This window comes from Sebastes fasciatus, chromosome 18 (genome assembly GCF_043250625.1).
Source record: "Sebastes fasciatus isolate fSebFas1 chromosome 18, fSebFas1.pri, whole genome shotgun sequence".
In the NCBI taxonomy this organism is placed as follows: domain Eukaryota; kingdom Metazoa; phylum Chordata; class Actinopteri; order Perciformes; family Sebastidae; genus Sebastes; species Sebastes fasciatus.
Genome location: NC_133812.1, coordinates 7,185,304 through 7,204,658, shown reverse-complemented (window position 1 = coordinate 7,204,658; position 19,355 = coordinate 7,185,304). Strand labels below are relative to the sequence as shown.

General features: G+C 45.2%; 1 protein-coding gene across 5 annotated transcripts in view; it reads right to left on the bottom strand.

Annotated features, from left to right (window-relative positions):
* The window catches only part of bach2b (BTB and CNC homology 1, basic leucine zipper transcription factor 2b), a 99,793-nt gene that overhangs the window by 15,464 nt on the left and 64,974 nt on the right, over nt 1-19,355 (bottom strand). For all 5 annotated transcript variants that reach the window (XM_074614734.1, XM_074614735.1, XM_074614738.1 and 2 more), the window contains one exon: nt 2,795-4,282. In XM_074614734.1, the coding sequence (XP_074470835.1) occupies nt 2,795-4,282 (1,488 nt within the window). The remainder of the gene's footprint in view (nt 1-2,794; nt 4,283-19,355) is intronic.

The window sequence follows — 19,355 nt, the reverse complement described above, 5'->3', positions numbered from 1 at the left end:
AATATGACCCTGAATAATTTGGATTCATAATGGCATGGAGTGATGGGTGAGGGTAAATATTTATGTGGGTCATTACATCTGACAGTGGCATAACACATATTTATAGCCCAGCTTGTCATTTATTTGGGAAGGTGGTCCTCGGAATTATTTTAACAATCAGAAGTGGGCATCGAGTTACAAAAGGTTGAGAACCCCTGCTTTACTGTCATAACAAGTAAGACCATAATACTCTGAGCCAGATCTAAACTATAGTGGGACAAAGAGCCACACTTTGGTCCAACTTTTCATTTGTAAGAAGTTCATCTTTTTTCAAAAGTTGCCTAGTCTCTGTGCTGCTGTCTGCTGTACATATATACTGTATATGGAACTGCTGATGGTTCTCAGATGTGGCTCATATAAACGCAACAGGCCATAACCACAGAGCAGGAGCTGCCCAGAGAGACCTCAAGTGACTCTGGCTACCTTGAATGACTAGGCTTCGGTCAGACTGCCCTGTACTTTAACGACTTCCTTCCTCATCGGGGATTCACTGTGTCCAGTCCGCAGTCCAGGGCTGCTGCTGCTGCTGCTATTTTTACCCCAAAGCTGCTTTTCCCCTCCTCTGCCATTTGCTCTGCAAACACAGCGAGGCCGGGCCTCCTCCATGTTTGTTTGTAAGGGACAAATTACAGAGAGGGGGTGGTAGGAAAACAAGTGGCCCAGGAAGCATGAGGTAGCACTTCTCCACCACATAAAGTAACCTAACACTGAGCTTCACTTTTATAAGTATACCTCTCTGTGACCTCCACTTTAAAGGCAGTAAACTGTAGAGCTGCAGGCAGATCTAGGGAAACATTCATTCATGAAGGATCTTATCAACACAGCCTGTAGTGATAGTGAGTGGAAAGCTGGCAGATAACCCTGTGTAAGTCAATAGAGATTTGACGGAGGATATATTGTGTGTGGAGTAATGGAGCGACAACAATGGCTGACACATAAAACACAGTCATACCCACACAAAGACATGACAAAAGGGGAACTGAAATGTCTCCTAGTCATTTTTGGGGGTTGATAGCTCAGTGCTGTAAATCAATCCCACGTAATTCACAGTGGCACATTCAGCCAGGCCCTTCAAAAAGGCCCATAAATCTAGTGGCGATGGGTGTTGGGTTGCCCCGCTAGGAGGGTAATAATTACACATCACTGCTGAGCCTCTTTATCTCGCAGCTCTGTTTGAGCAGCGGAACTGAATTCTTTCCACCGAAAAGCAAAAAATCCTGTCATGTAGCTCCAACCCCTTGCAACACACCGACTTGCTCTTTGAATCTGATCACCATGGCAACGCACCACTTTCTCTCTCTTTCTGCTCCCTCTGTGCACTCAGAGCAGCCCTCTCCACCGAGCTCATCAAACATAATTCTGCACCTCAAGCAAGCATCGCTGAATGTAATATCGCTAACAGTCGAGACGGCCTGGTGGTAACGTGCATTCCTCCTGGAGCCTAAAACGATCGTGAGTTCAAGCTCTGCAATAGATAGTCTATAGAGAAAGACACATGCTAGTGTCATGTGGAAACCTCACACAGGATTGTAGTGATGTATAATTTATTGTGAAAGCATTTCAAATCCCCACCATGAGGGAAACAAACAAAAAAAAGCTCCTTTTCCAAGCTTCAAACAGGATTTAGTAGGTTTTCACCCGACAGCATGTGTGTCAGGTGAAAAGCCTGAGATGGAAAGTTCAATCATTAACGTGGGTAAACACAGCAGCGCTATGAGGAAGCAAAGCTATTATTTTCTAAATTGATTTTAATGCCTTTTACTTTCCCTCAGGTGGGAAATGTGCTCATTTTGATATTATTACACCTGCGCTGTGCTGCATTAGAGGGTCCCTCACTGATCTTTACCCGGTAAACAACAACAGTCGTCTAGTCTGCAGCTTGGAGGACGTCTGCCCGCCCGGGTGGATTAGGGGAGGATGATTAGAGGATTGGCTATTCATCCTTGTCAGCATTGTGGAGCTGCGCTTACAGTCCCGTCATGAGACTCAGCTGAACCCTCTCGCCTCGCCCACACACACACACACATTCAACTCACTGCAAACCGCCGGCCATTAAATCTTTACGGCCGCGGCACATCGCTTGCTGTAATGTGTTTGCTTGTAATGTGTTTGCTTGTAATGCCTTTGCGACTGCACACCTTCGCCGCGGCTGGGTATTGCTGCTAATTGTCGATAGATCAGAAATGTCAGAAGTCGGCCTCGGCTTTCACTGAGAATTAGCATATGCATATTTATAGGGGCGGATTATAGATGTCAGTGTTTCTGCTGGGATAAAATGAGCTAGTTAGGGTAGTTGGCACTGGCAGGGAGACAGATAGAGCCAGAAGGGAATCACTTCAGAGGGCAGCTCTACCCTGGGAGAGAATCCTGAGCCTTCAATCGCCCGCGGTGCTTTTCACACATACAACTGTACAGGCTACTCTACGGCTAAGATGATGAACCAATCACAGTCTTAAAAAAACAAAAACAGCCTCCTGAATTTAGCTTGTCCTAGTGCATTTGGGCTCACATATTCAGACTCATTACACAGATCTCCAGCAGTGCATAAAGCAGATTAATAATATCAAAGCACATCTGTGCCCTTTGGTGATGCTGTAAATCTTGTACTGAACACTCCTGCTTCAATTACATGATGATTTAATGACTGCTAATGCAGACCTGGAGAGCAGGGCACTGCGATATAATTAGCCATGGTGGAATTGAGAGTAATGGCTACATTGTGTGTTACATGTGAAAGACAATGTTTCACACTCACCTCCGGCCCTCGCTCCTGCACGCTGTCTCCCTCCGAGAAGGAGCCCGACTCGTCGCTGGAGTTGGTGCCGTAGGACTGCTCACATTTGATCTTGGGTCGCACCTGGCCAAAAAGGGCGTCCCCCGGCGGCTCCTGCTGGTCCACATTGAGGCAGCGTGCCACGTTGGAGCATGGAGAGGAGGAGAACTCGAACTGGGGCAGGCTGCAGGGAGAGCCGCCGCTGCCGTCCTCCGCATAGGAGTACGAGGAGCAGGAGCTGGAAGTCCTGGTGCGCGTCTCGCAAGGCGGCGAGCGTGGGCACACTTTGATTGGCACTGGGCAGCTGGTGTTGGGCCGTGGGCGGCACAGGAGCGGGGGCTCGGTGGAGGTGGCGCTGGGAGAATAGGTCTGGGAGGTGGGGAGGGACTGGCTGGCTCCAGCCCACAGGCCCTTTGGCATGTGCTCAGTGAGCTCCATCTCCAAAGAGTTCCCACCCGGGTAGGAATGTGCTGGTGTTCCCAGACGTTTGCAGGCCCCTGAGGAAAATATGACACTACGACGATCTAGCTCAGCTTCCTGTTTGCAGACCCCGTCGCAGGAAGCCGACTTGAGGGACAACCCTGCGGGGAAACCGTCCGCGTCCTTCGGGGATGTAACAGACAGCTCCCCAGTGAAAGGCCTGAAGTCTTTTTTATGATCTCCCTGAGAGTTTCCTTTGTCCTGGGGGCAGACAAGTCTGTTGGCGAATAGCTGCTGTGATGTGTTGGGCAGACTGGGGAGGTCCACCCCTTTCTTGAAGAAGGCTCGGAGGCAGGAAGGGGACTTGGTTCTCTTGTTTCTCTCCACAGATACGGGGTTATCCATCTCCATGGCCGTCACACTGTCCTTATCCCTGACGTCCTGCTCGTCCCCCGACAGGCACAATGAGATGGCCTCTTCGTCTGCCTGTGGTTCAACTTTGATCTGTGCCAAAGGCAGCCTGCCCTGACCCGGCACTGCCCCGCTAACGCTGCTCTCCTTTAATGTGCTTGGAAAACCTGAGGTACTGGTGTGTGAGGAGGTGTCATTATTGTGCTTGTTGCAAGCCCACTGGTATTTCCTGTACTTTGGGCATCGCGGCAGGTCTGACGATCCGTGCCGATCAAAGTCCAGCCGGCCATCTGTGAAGTTGCTGGGAATAGCAATCGCTAGCCGATCGTCGTCAGGGTGTCCGAAGGAAGCGAGGGGGTCGGCGCACCGTCGCGCCTTGGGAGAGGCGGGCCTTTCCGCCTCCGACTGCATGCTCTCATCCTCCGAGTTGTTCACCTCCGCCGCCACCTTGTGGCAGAGCAGTAGGCCATCCTCCTCGCTGCGCAGCTGAGCTTCTAGGAAGCGGAAGCACGAGTCCTCGAGGTTGTGCATGCGCAGGAATTCGGCACAGCGGATGACCTCCTGGATGTTTTCTCTGCTGAGTAACAGCTTAGCAGTGTAGGCAAACTGCAACAATGGAGCGAATCCCCTGGCAGTGACCTGCAAAAAAACAGGGAAATTGCCAGAATTACCATCAGCACAGGCATTGTTCGGAGCACTCGGAGTGTGGTGAGACAACCCGACAGCTCCGACGACCATAAACAAACACTGTAAAGTACCGGTTAATCTTTTCATCAGGTCAGCACTGAACATCCCATACAGTGGTAAATAAGATCTGGTGTGCTCTGGGGATGTTGGCAGGTTGTGTGTCCAGCCTCATGGTCATAACAACAAACCTGTGGGACATTCCAGCAGTGTACCACTGTCTGCTCTGTGGTCATATCATTGGTTTTGCCAACACCCACTGCTGTCACGGCTTTGAATTTGCAAAACCCTTACATACTTGAGGTACGATGTCTCAGCACAAGTGCTGCTTTATATTCATTCAGTTACATGTATTCACTGTTGACAGTAGGAATCTGTGTAGTTAATAGCATTGCTGGAGGGCCAAGTGATGGTAATTCTTAAAAAAGAAACAGCAAAGATCTTTGTGACTTGTTCAGTGCATTATACCTAGTCTAGGTAGCCAGGTTTCAAGTTTTAGCTCCAGGTTTGGTATCAGTTCCAAGAGCTTTGACTCTGATACCAAGCAAATACGTTTTTGATAATTGATACATATATAATTGACATGAGAAATGCCTTTTTCATTTAACAAAGGAAGCCAAAGTTCTTATGAGTTAAAGGTCCCATATTGTAAAAAGTGAGATTTTCATGTTTTTATTATAAAGCAGGTCTAGGTGCTATATAAAAACTGTGAAAGTATCGAAAAGCTCAATCCATGAAGAAATACACACAACCTGTATTCAGAAACTGTGCATTTGAAACAAGCCGTCAGGATTTCTGTACATTTGTGATGTCACAAATGTACAATATATAGACCATAACACAGTTTTAAACGTAAACATTCTAAATGTGTCCCCGTTTATTTCCGGCTGCAGTGTATGTGAATGACATCAGCTGACAGGAAATAAACATGGACCCAAGCTGTTGCCTAGCAATGCAATTCCGTTGAAATGTACTAAAACGGAGCGTTTCAGACAGAGGGTAAATACAGGTATATTCAGGCAGACAGTATGAGGAAAATAAAGTTTTTTTTTTTAACAATACAGCATGTAAACATGTTCTAGTAGAAACATTAAATTCAAGTATGAACCTTAAAATGAGCATGATATGGGACCTTTAAATATATATATTTTTATAACTGATTCAAATCAGGAACCTTTCGATCAAAGAATAAGTGAACAACCCATTCGATGACAGCTTTTGGCACTTGACAGTAAGCTGCTGGTGCTGCTATGAGTAAAATATTGAGGGTTGATATAACCGGCCCCTATTATCCCTGGGACTTTGAGTTAATTGGGGTTTTACCTTCACAACACTGATTACAACGTGTCCAGCAGTAACTATACTGTAAGCGCCCTGATCGGAGCACGGCCCTAACGGCCTCACTTTCTGTGTCACAACCCCTTCCATCCTCAGGTCAAGTGCCTGTAAAGCCTAATGGTTTGTAAGACTACGGGCTTATCCCCGTTGTGGCCATGTGGCGCGGGATGATAGAGGGAAGCCTTCCATTTAGACTTAATGCCAGATAATTAGGTAAACTCCTGAGCCTGCACAAGTCCAGGCCGCCGTCCGCTGCTGTTGTCACAGAGCACACACACAGACGAGAGAGAAAGGAGCCAGCTTTAACGCAAAGGCTTGTCTGCTGTTTGGAGATCAGCGTGAGGTTCACACTAGGTTGCATTCATCACTTTACTCAGGCTCTAGCGACCAATCCCTGCAGCTCCATCCTGATTCATTCTCTGGTGGCAAACACATTATACCGTTAGGCGCTCGGGGAATGCAATCAGACCGCACGCAGAGAAAAGGTGCGCTCGCAAACACAACTGCAATGCGTTCACTTTGAATCTGAGACTCTTGCTCTACAAAGCACCCCTTTTCAGAGGCTGAGTGATGTGAAGTTCTTTTCTTACAAGACTTAACAGAGGCTCGCAGATGTAGGGGATGTGCTGCACAATGTGGTTTTAATGAGTCCACTGTTTACTGATTGTTGTGCTGCCTTTGTTGGAGGAAACAAGAAGACAAATTACCCGAGGTGGAACGGTACACTGTGTGAGCTCTGCAGCAGCTTCCACAGTTCCAGCGGTCTCTGCCAGACACACTAGTAAAACAGGATTTTCCCTCTTCTGTAATCAAGCTTTAAAAAACCACAGAATCTGCTCTGTGGATTTTTTCCGCCTGGAAAAACAACTAAGCAGTATGCATGAGGAAACACAAATATGTCAGTAAAAAAAATAGCTTGAGGTCATCGGAGTTAGTCTAAGAATGTATTAAATCATCTGGTTTGGTGGAGTTTCAGGAAGATGAATAAACATGTGCTGCTTTTTTTTTTTTAAAAGGTTTAAGGAGAGCCAATGTTTTATTGACTGCTTCCTTGTTCACTTCCAAACATTGTGAAATTAGAGATAATACATGCTGCTGGAGGCTCGGAGCTCAAACAGCACAATGGAGGATGTGTCTGTACCAATTGGAATGGAACATGACCCCCAAAATACAGACGGGGATTATGTGATTAAAGAACAGATATGAGAATTACAGCTTTAAAATTGTAAAACACCCAACTTGGCTTTCAGCTGAACTCAATGATCTGCAGGTTAATGTGTCGGACCAACTGTACGGAACGGTGATCAGATGATATCTACGATTGATCCAAGCACACACTGGCGTTCACTTGTTTACGATGATCTTTGTACAGCATACATACATAACTTGTAGTTTTAATCATTTAGATGTTTCATATTTTAACTGTTTTATTATTTTATCTGTAAATGATGTTTCCAACCATTAAGGTCTGAACCCATCGGCTATCTGTCTGACGATGATAAGCCTCTGTGGGCAAGGGGCTATATTTCTGAGGTTCCGGTGTAGCCCGCAGATAAGGCAAGCCAGCCAAGACTTCCTTTTCAATGCGCCGCTCATCGTTTACGGTCCAATTATCAAATTGAGATGCAAGACTGGAGTTCAGAGACGACGTGTACGGCCAGATTGTTTCACAAGTAGCCAGTTTACAAGCTCATTTTAAACCAATAAAAAGCTAAATCATCGACAGACGATAGTCGGCCGGTTCCCAGGTTGCATTTCAACCGATGCATTCCGCCTCTTTTGCTCTCCACACGGACTATTTAGCTGCATTGATTGGTCAATACTACTCGGACTACAAACGGAAACCTGAAGTCTTCTGATACCAAAATCTTGTCCCGTTGCTACAGATTCTGCATTCATATGCAGATATCTGTCTATAGAGATTATTAAAGGCAGGTGGGCAATCTTGAGAAACTAGCAAGAGTATACTAGATTTTAAAACATAATCCCGCCGAAAAAATGAGCCCAGTGTCGCCAACTCAGCCAGCAGCATTAACTGCTAACTAGCTCCAAAAGTCCCTAAATCTAGTGAAGAAATCAGCAACACTGACAGTCCGTCCATTCAGGCCTCCTTCCAAAGCCACGCCCCCAAATTATCATTACGGATGTAAACATATCATAATGAAATGTGTAAAATTGGCTGTTGTTGTGGAAGCCGTTCTGAGTTGCATTATTTCATCAAATGTAGTTTAGGGGTAAAAGCTCTTTTAACTTCTTTTTGATTGTCTAGTGTTTGATTTTAATGTATGTAGATAGTTTCTTCAAGTCTCTGGAACTCTGCTGGAGGGATGAACAGCATTCTTCCAAAAGGTATCCCTCATTTGGTGTTTTGATGATGGTGGTGGCGAGCGCTGTCTCTCCAAAATCTCCTGCACGTGTAGAGATGTGCTGACTATGATTAAAAGTATTATATCAGGATGTATCGTCTTGTTTTCAAGGGGGGGTCACATCTACTGTACATGTCACAGATCATGATGTTAACGGTGTACTTATGTATGTGTGTAACTTCCACCATTCATGTATTGCCTTTCCTGGAAGCCACTACGATCTGTGAGTCCCTCTTGAAAATCTATAAATAAATGTGTTTCTTATTTCATACTGTAATTACAGTCTACCGTGAAGTGAGGCGCTTCTTCTTGACAGCAACAGCTGTCAAATCTTCATAAATATTTCCTTAAATATTTCTTTCAACTGGCCCGTGACAGCTTGAAATATTTCCCAGATGGATTTAGAAGTCACTGCGTGTATAGCCTTATTATATTTATCTACATTGCCAATGCAGTGGCGACCACATTTAATCAACCATGCTGTAAAAAGAAATGTAAATTTACACTTGAATAATTTGATGTGTTTGTCTGATTTTGGACTTAATTCTAATGTTAATATCGCTTTTAACATCTGCTGAATTTCTTCGTTTGTTGCTGTGATTTGACAACAGACTGTTTATGATGTAAAAACATCATACCGGCACCGTACTTAACAGATGTGTGATATGCTAAATACACATCTGTTTTGCATACAGTATATAATGTGTGATGGGACTATTACTATACTATACTATAAACACTTAATATAATATATTTGTGTATTTGTGGATGTGCAGGGTGCGCTCCAGCTGGAGCTGGCCTGTTGAACTTCCATCCTTCTTGTGTTTAACCCAGTGTGGCTGCAGCCTCCCAGCATGCATCTGGTCTACAGCACCTTGCAGTGAGCTCTGGCTATAACAGACAGTCCAACAGCACTGGGCATATCAGTCATTGTATAAGAGGAAGCTGCTGACTCCATATCTGTGAGGGGGGGATGGTGTGCATGTGTGTTTGTGCATGTGCAAGGGTAAGTGGGTGGGTGGGTGGGAGTGTGTGTGTCAGAGTGAGGGATTTGGGGGGAGGGTAGAGGCTTTGAGTGGACTATCCGCTCTACTGATGAGCGCAGCACATCCACTACACTATACTGCTGCAACACATGCACACATGCACACACGCGCGTACGTAGACACACATTTTTGTAGTTGCTGCAATAAAGAATCCATTGAATCGGAATATCATGTTCTCTTTCACTGTAAATGATATGATGATACACTGTCTGTGCCCTTTAGGCTGATGGTGCTAGTTTAATGATCTTGATGATATTAATAAACTCAATATTATAATTACTGCATTAAAGGAGGAATACCTTCAGAGATCTAATATTACACGTTATTTCCTCAGACTTGACAAAGCTCATCCAGAGCCACAGAAGACATGGTGGCGGTGCTCCTCATGATGAGTAAGCTGATGTAAAAATAAAGGTGTTATGTCCCATTAAAAAAGGTGGTTTTCCTGTGAAGATACGAAGTGAATAATGTGCATCACTGTCACTTTGAATCTACTTTAATTTGGGCGATCCTCTTTGAACACCCTTAAAGCCTTGGCCACACTGGGAACGTCAGGAGCGCGTGGCGGCCGCGTTACCTGTTGGTTTTTATTTCGGCGTCCGTGTTAACAGGTTAGAGCAACCACACTGGCCGGCTCGGCTGTGTGTCAGCTGCGTCTCTTCTAGAGATTAGAGGTCTCGCCTATTTTTGACAGCAACAACAGACAGTGAAAATGATCTATTGACTGTATATTGTCATCTTATCAGCAACATTACTACAGTTTCGATGTCTCTATCTGTAGAAAATGGAGTTGAAAAAAGTAAATATTTATTTTTAAATCAACACTTTTCCTGCTTTCATTTCAAAATAAAAGCCCTAAAGCGTTTTTTTCTGTGGACACAATTCCTTCATTTGTTAACACGAGGCTTTTATTCCGAAATATGTGCAGGACAGTGTTGTAGAACATGCAGTGACTTGCAGAGCTCCATGAATGAATATAGTACGGGGTTTTAATTGTGGATTATTACTTTTATTTACAAATTACCACGTTTCTTAACCTTTCTCTGTCTCTTTATAATGAAATGAAATGGCCAATATGAAAGGCAAACTCTATGTAGAAAGAAAGGGCTGGCAGCAGCAGCTGCAGAAACTCAGCTGAAACGCAGCTGGTGTGGACACCAGACGCGTGAATTGCGCAGCCGCCATGCGACGCCGCCTCGCGCTCCTGGCGTTCCCAGTGTGGCCACGGCGTTAAAAAGGTGTAAGCCCAAACATGCAAATTCGCTCTACGTGGTGCAAATTTAAATGAGTTGAAAAATCAAGCTTATTTTGAAGCTTTATGGCTTTAATTCATGATGGTACGGAGACAAGAAGAAAAAGGAGAGAGACGGCAAAAAGAAGTGGTGTCTCTTGGCGAGTTCTGAGATCTGTCAGAGTCTGAACTGTTACACCCACACACACACACACACACACATACCCCCCCCCCTCCCACACACACACACACACACAGAGTTAGTTGCTGTAGATTGGGCCACGTCGACTGTAATGGTGAGTGGTGAAGCAGTGGTAGCTTAAATGAGGCTGGCCGGCTGCATCCAGGGCTGCTGATAAACAGCAAAGCTGCTGGAGGAAAAGTGCTGAGCGTACCAGGGATCTATTTTCAGCTAGTATCAGCAGCTGCTGCCTGCGGGAGCGCATCTTTATGTGCGCCCTGCACCATATGTGATTACTTCACTGTTACAACCAGCACAGCAGCCTAATGAAGGAAAGCATTATTACAGAGATGGACGGAGGGAGAGAGGGAGGGAGAGGGAGGGAGGGAGGGCGTAAATATGAGGGAGGATGAACAGAGCACGGGGGAAAATGAGAGAGGAAGGGAGTCAGTCACATCATAGGAAGAAGAGGAGGGCAGGGAGGATACAGAGTGTTTCCTGGTCATTAGCTGACGGCCGTGACGTCTGAAGCATTTCGGCTGTTAGCAGCACTTAGTGTACGAGTTAAGACAAAGAGACAAATTTGTCAGAGTGACAGATTGGGGCCATTTTAGGCTAACGCAGCCCTGCTCTGCGTCTGGAGTGGACAGGCGATACCATTACAGGGCAGTGGCCAATCACAGACCCGGACAGTTCACATGACATTTTTCGGAAGCCTGCCAAATATCCTTTCATAAACAGGCATAAACACCACCCCTCCCTCACTCGCTCTCCCACTTCCCCTCAGCCCAGCGCTCCTCTCTTACATCGGCCTTTCGCCTCCTCAGAAGAGAGGGCTAATTTATGCAAATGTGCCTGAGTGAATTCCTGCATGTCATGCATGCTAATGAGGACGTGGCATGGCATGACAATGGAGTGCAAGAGAAAACACTCCATCTCCATCGGAGGGAGCAGCCGCCGCTTTAAACATCAGATCTGCTGAGTAACCTGACATTAACCTCTGTGTTCGCAGACAAACAATAAGGAGCCTGAGTCACAGCACTAATGGAAATGAAGCAGGCGCTGTACTGTACGCTGTCATGACGCCATTGTGGGTTAAGCTGTAATGCCGGAGGAGATGACAGGAAATGTGCAGGGACAAAAGGCCCGCCGCCGCACAACAGAAAAGCTCCCGGGCCAAAGGAAAGTCTTTTTATAAAGACAGCTGGAGCAGACATACAGTAGCTTATTAAGCTATCTGTCAGCTTCTATCGGTCCTACAGCTTGCATTAGAAATACATTACACTGAGAAATGGATGACACACTGTATCTTTAATGGCTAAAATTCAAGGTCTAATCTGATGTGACAGTCTACTCACATCACATTAGAAATGTACTGTAAGGAAAGTGTCATAACTTTCAATAACAGTTGCTCCATATACTACATCACTTGATCTGCGGGTCGCTTGCTGTATACTTAACTCTTACCAAATTCCAAAACCTTGTCATAAAAGGATACCTTGGTTTGCAAAAACATAGAATTCCAACATTTTTTGCTGGCGACTAGGCTGTTTTTGAACATACCTGAGATTTTGCGCGTTCATTTAATTTACAAATCAAATTTTTGCAATGATTTTCCAAACACACCATGGTATCTAAGATGATTTAATTGGTTTTCCTACCTTCCAAGCAGCTATTCTTTCCACTCATTTCTGTCTGAGACCTGTATTTGTTTTTGACAGGCTGTTGTGTTATGAGGACTGTCTCACATTCACACACATTACGTTTTTTTTGTCGAGCTTCACATCGGCTTAAAGTTAAAAGTATTTCCGTGGCTATACACTCAAAATGTTCTGGACGAAGCCCTGACACCGGTGACCACTGATGCCCGTAACCATAGTAACTCACTCCTGTCTGCGTGCGCGCATGGAGAGAGAGAGAAGACGGAGAGACGCTGCTGACGGAGGAGAGTTTACTCTGAGCAGCAAGTCACTAAAAGGTTCTGAAAAGGCACTAAATCTAGTGAGAAAGTCACCAACTGTAATGTGGGTGTCACATCCTACAATAAAAACACAATATTCCATACACACTAATGTGGCAAGATAGTTGAATACAAAAGGATAAAGCACATATATATATCCAATAACAACAATGATAATAATAAATCACAGCCGGGCTGCTGAGTCTGTAAGGTTCGGAATGGGTATTAAGAGTGAAAAGAGGTGCTAAGCACAGTGAATACGTTCTCTCAGTGATGCTGAGAGATTTTGAAACGTAAGGAAAGTGTCATCCTCAGTGACAGCAGAAGCTCAGACGTTGCTGGTGCTGAGCTGCGGGTGAGTAAACCTCCCCCTGACAGTGGATTAAATCAGATAGTGTATGTCCTAATCCTCTCCCAGTGCAGCTTACAGTACAGGCCAGACAGTGGGGAGGACATGACCCCACCTCTACACTGTTTAAGTGTTTGGGGCTGTTTGTCATTGAATTTATCCAAGTACATTAACACAGGCCAGGCTACTCTCAGCTCTGTGTCCATGCAGCGTTGGCTTTATCCACCATGCTGGTATATGGCTGCAGGCTTTCTAGCCACAGACTGATGAAAGTCTGTGTATTTCTTTCATTCACGGGGGGATGTTAGCTGCTTAACTGTGCCGGGTTTGGAGGTTAAATACAGAGAGCGTAAACATGGGGATCACACCGGCAGGCTGTCGCCCGGCAGGCTGTGGCTGCTCAAGGTGTTCCTCTACCCAGCCTCTCACGCTCAGACAAAGACCCTGCATCTATACTCTAGGTGTCCTTGAGTTGGCAGAGAAAGAGAGACCCCCTGCTGGACCAAAGGGGGTTGGGTATTAGTGCCGGTACTACCACCGCAGCGTATCACTCCTCTCTCCTCTCTCCACCACCCAACCCCCCCATCTATAAGGAAGGCAGAGCTCTATCCCCGTCTCCCACCATCTGTCTAACAGGCTGTATTTCTGTGATAGTGTCCTGGCATTAGCTTGTGCAGGTCGAGACGCGATCAACTGCTTGACCTGAGGCGGTGGATGGATGTCACTCATCAACCTCCCTAAACCACCACAAGATTACATTACATTAGCCTGTCTCTGGTCTATCTCAAGCTCTTTCTCTATCTCAGACTTTTTAGTTACCTCACAAGCAGCGGAGGTTCACGTTAGGTCATTGTTAAAAGAAACCAATGCAACCTGTGTTGTCATTTCCCTGATGAGGCCAGTCTAAATGCAAGATTGGGAACATTTCCATTCCCTCCGCACTGCTCTCAACATGACAACGGCTCGAGCCAGCAGCTCGCAGCTAACGGTGCTAACAGCGCTCACAGACAGAGTTAACAGTGTTAACCTGGGGGGGGGACCGGACTGTAACTGCCATTTGAGAGCAGTGCAGAGCGGCGGCCGTGAGCTACATGCACATGCACGAACATGCACTTAAAAGCACGCGGCCGGCCCGGCGATGTCAACAGAGCACAGAGAAGCTCTGATTCCAACACAGACAGAGGGTGAGAGACTTCATTCTCTGCTCAGGTAGACATTACTCCTTTATATATCTTTAAATGGACAATAGTTGTTTCTGCTATATTAATGCTCTAGAAATTCCAAATGCCTCATCGATGGACTTAGGTGTGGAGAGCCATTGAAGATCTCTAACCCCTTCACCCCTATCCCTAGTCCTACCCACCCTCTGAGGCTACTTCTTCAGCCTCCATTAATAACAAACTCTTTAGTATTCCGTCCAACGTTTTCACAAGCAGCACTCCAGACTTTTAATCTTGTTCAAATAAATCACAGCAAATCCTTTGCGACACTGCAGGTGGATACGCTCTCCTTTTTTATAACCGGGTGCAGATTTGTGTGTGTGTTCAAGTGTGTTTTCTTTTGAGATGAAAAATGTGCAGGAGTGTTCCCTGGCTCATGACTAAGGAAAGAACTGACAAACAGGAGGTGGTTTGAGGTCTGTAAACCAGAGCTCTGCTGAATCACAGTACTGCCCTCTCCTTTTTTCCAGAATAAAAACTCAGAGAGAGCAAAAATGGTCGCACTGATGAGCCGCCACATTCTGGAGCCCTCCGCCGTCCCCACAGCGGTCTGGAATCAATTATTCCAGCCGGTCAGAACACTCCCACACTGGATGTCAGATGTGCAAACAAGTGGATAAACATTATTCAGTGGTGTAATTACCAAACCTGATCTCATGGGAAGGCGTATCAATAGCACAACATTTTAAGGACATTAAGGATGATTTGTCAGACCCCTCTGCGTCACTTTTTGGTCGCAGTATACATGCTTAATGGTGTGAATTAAAGAAAACCACTGTAGTTTCATACCGCCGCTGAAAGGGGCCTTGTGCGGTGGGATCGAACGCCGGTGGTCGTGACAAAGCAACGTTTTTTGACATCCTGGGAATGAGAACGGGCTGGTGTGTCATAATAGCGTATTTTAAGCTTCTCGTATGTTATTTATTGCCATGTTGTTACCGTGAAGCGGTCATGGTTATGTTTAGGCAACAAAACCACTTAGTTGGTTTAGGACAAACAACATGGATGTGCTTAAAATAAGTACGTAAACAAAGTAAAATAGGTACATAACTAGAATGGCACTCGGAGAGCGCAGACCTCCGCCAAGGTGCGTGTCTTTAAGAACAGATCACAGCTCACAGCTGGCGGTACCGTGAGGTGGTCGGCTTATTATAAACACGGTGTGTTTCCGTGTAACGTATCGGCGGATGCCTCTCTTATACATTAGCGTTGTTATGTCTGTATAACATTACACGACGTTGTCTCTCATCCCGTCATCTACCGCGTTTTCTTTCTCAACGCGGACGGCCAGCAGCTCCCGCCGCACCTCGGAGTTTCGCCACACACATATCTCTCTGCTCTCAGAAGGAGGCGGGGTCACGTGTCATCAACGCATCATCAGTTACACTGCGCATGTGTTATACCCTGTGGTCTTAATGTTCTGGCTGATCGGAATTCTTCAAAATAATTCCTGGATCCTGGATCATGATCCGGATCGCCACAAAAATCTATCGGATTGCTCATTGTGCTAGACCCCACCCCTACAAACAAATTTCATTCAAATCCATCGCAAACTTTTGGAGTAATCCTGCTTACAGACAGACAAACCAACACCGGCCCTTGGCCTTGGAAGGAGGTAACAACGCAACATAAGTACGGAAAAAACGTCACAAACGTCTTTGGGACATGAACACCGGTCTCCTGGTTGAATGTCCTGTGTTTGTTGGACCCATCCACCTCCCCTGCCTTCCACCATCAGCAGTCTCTCTCACGTTTTTATTCTACGTCCCTAGCTCTGAGCGTGGCATATTCACGCAGATGTGTTTAGATTGCATGCAGACTACGCAACGTCGAACGACACGCCAAAAGTTGTAATTGCACACAAATTGCCGTATCATTCATATGAGATTGTGCTGAATTATAACAATAAATTAGCTTTCCACTACAATTTAGGAATAACGTTCCAATGCACAATCACCAGATTGGTAACATCAGGGGAACAAAGGCAACATGCTGCACTAATAACTAGCTGACAGCAGTCTGCTGTGATCATGGCCGTGAGGACTGAGTCACAGCTTTGCATACAGTTCCACTCTATGGTGGTCATCTCTGTTCGTCACGGTGATAACTGCTCCTTTCCAGTGGAGCGCTCTCTTTAAAATTCCACTCCCTGGCTCTTATTTGTGGCATGCTAATTCTTATGAATCCCCCTTTGTTCTTACACTCACAAGGAATATGATGTAGAGAAACTGTGTGAGTGTGAGTGTGTGTGTGTGTGTGTGTGAAGCCTCCATCTCCCAACACGTACGTCATGCTCTTCTGTTCCTTCCCTCTGCCGGCCGGCCCAGAGGACAGCATCTCTGAGATAAAGCAGGATTGTTTTGTTCCCATGATGTGATGGCCAACAAAGCCCCTTGATGAAACCGGCTGCCCCTCTGCGAGCCCACAATCACATTAGATATAGATGATGTCACTCAGCCAGCTCCAGCGCCAGCCTCGGCTATTCCAGCGGCGGTGGCGGTGCCATGAGAGGAGAGGAGTGATGGAGGTTGTGGGGGAGGTGGTCTTTGTTTCACATTTCATCTGCACCGACCGACCTCCACCACCCTCTCTCTCTCTCCCCCAGTGGCAGCCGAGGTCTTTCTAATCTGCCCTTTCTTTGCACATAGGTGGCAGCCTTCAGTAGCTGCTGAAGGAACACTCTCTCCATGACCCGAGCCACAGCTCGAGGCTGCTATGCTCTGAGCGGACCCAGCCCTCCCACCCCCCCCCCAACCCCCATCATCAGAGAGAAGACAGTGTTCAGACTCGAGGCAGGGATGCGTCAGCATGCTTCAGTCACTGACCGTAAAGCAAAGGGTGACAGGGACCTTAAAAACTTGACTAGCCACATAAATGAAATGACATTCCTCCATGATGCGACTGACAGTTGTCTAGACAGTCAGATAGAGATGTACCACCTGCTAAACAGAATGCTATTTAAAAGGGAAATTCCACCTTAAATAGATGAACAAGGTCAAAAAAGAGCCATTAGTGAAGTAACTTGTGTTTTCTCTTAGACTTTCCACTTTATACTTCCATTTATTTCACAACTGTACTGTAGTTACTAGTTCCATGTAATAGACATATAAAACAATATACAGTAATTAACATGAGCTCACCTTGACCAGCTTACATGTGAATGCATCAGTAATAATAAACACATACTGTATTAAATAACACCCTGGAAGGGGACATTCTGCAGAAAGAGTATTTTTACTTTTGGAACTTAAAGCATTTTTTTTTGTGAACGCTTGTGTACCTTTACTTATTTAATATTTTTACTTGTTACTAAGGATTTTTTTTATAATTGTGGTATTACTACTTTTTCATTTATAATGAACAATTCCCAACATTTACAATTTATTAATAATTTTAAGTCAGGATATCACTTTGGGTCCTGTGAAAATGCACTATTCTCTATTTTAGATTATACGAGTGATAATGAAAAAATAACTGTATTTTGCATGTCTACACATATATGATATGATGATGATATAAGATATGTGATTCCATCGGCGGGTGTTGTTGAATATGATGTAGTTACCTCAAGTGTCCATTGTGACAGAATAAAGCCAATACATTCATTATATGTTGTTTTGCCATTTAGATAAAATGATAAAAAAACATGTGAACAGGGATGGACAAAGGGAAGAAGGCTTAGTTAAAACCTCAACAGGAGTAACTCTCTCTCTCTCTGACACATTAAAGAGACAGTCATTGAAAGACGTGACTTTCCACACTCCACACTCTCACACCTGAAACACACAGCAGCTCATGCATTATTCATGCATGCAGTGAGTGAATGAAAAGAGATGCTGCTTTGAGCATCCAAGAGCCGTTCCCTGCAGTCTGTCTTTGAGTTAAGGAGGAGGGGGAAAAAAGCCACTGATGCTCATTTTTACATAAGACGACAATCTGACGCCGACTTCTTTTCCAATGAGCGCAGTGACAAAGTCATTTGACAGGCGTTACTTTATTAATGCACGCTGGCCCCAGCGAGGAGCCACAAACTCCACACAGCACATGCGGGATGTGCCCCAGTTTTCACAGCAGCACATGTATGTACGCGGATGCGAGCGCGTGACATCAATACGTCAGCGGGGGTACTTTCATCATGTGTTCGGTGGGAGGGCTCCGAAGGGGATCGGTTGAAAGTGACAGTGTGAGAGCTGAGGTGAGCAAGAGTGAGGAGTGTTGCTAAACCTGATGAGCGCCAAGCCCGAGGTGGCGTTAATCTCGCCACGAAACGCTACCTCCGGCGACAGCTGACAGGTGCTAATTGGCAATCACAGCATTACGGGCTCAATAATGCACTTTCTCACTTTTTCATCCTCCAGCGAACAGCACATCGAATTAAAACATTGTTTTACTGCTATCCTCTCTCATGACAGAGAAAAGGCACCGCAAATAGAAACCAAAAATAACTCCAAAATACTCAAAATGTCAACAGTGAAGTTACAGTTGGGAAGTGATAATGTATATAAAAAAATAGAGCAGCTGGAGTTAAAGTGAGATTTTTGGAAATTGTGTGGTGCTAGTGGGAAACCCACACGGTCATCTAAGCCCCCTGAGAGGGCCTAAATAAATAAAAAATAAATACATAATGATTTATAAGTTTAGATTTATAACTAAATAAGTGAATTTATTATAAAATCAAAATGTTTCTAAATTCAAAAGTAACCTTACGTATTGGACAAATCAAGCACTCAATACCTCTACCCGAACAGGAGTTTACCTTGCAAGTTATTAGGTAAAAACATAACAATACAATACGACATAAGGGTCATCATCTATTCACATGGTTGATCACTGATACAAATACGAGAAGACGACGCCGACCTCTAGTGGTTGTAGTAATTACGACGGGAGCAAAGGAGGACGTTAGGTGACGATAAGGGCAACAAAGTCCGGTTGGAGTGGCGGTCGGGGGGCGATGGATGGATGAAACAAACACAGCACTTTCACCGAGAAGACCGCCGTGTCCCGCGTGAAACCAAAAGTCGACGGCTTATTTTACCGTAATTTCGTTATGTAATTTACGTAGTATTGATTTAAACTCAAACCACGATCTTTTCCTAACCCTAAACAAGTAGTTTTCTGGCCTTAAACTAAAGTTGTTTTGTTCTAATTCACAATTTTAATCACATGCTAGGTGCAGTTTAGCCCGTCTGAAGCATCAGAACGGTAGTGATAAGCACTGACAACGCATATTCAATTGGATGATAACATTATAAATAGGTGCACAGTCAGATTGAACTGTGGCTGAGACCTTGTTGACTCATGTGACTGTGATGTTCTTTATAAGACAGCTGGTAA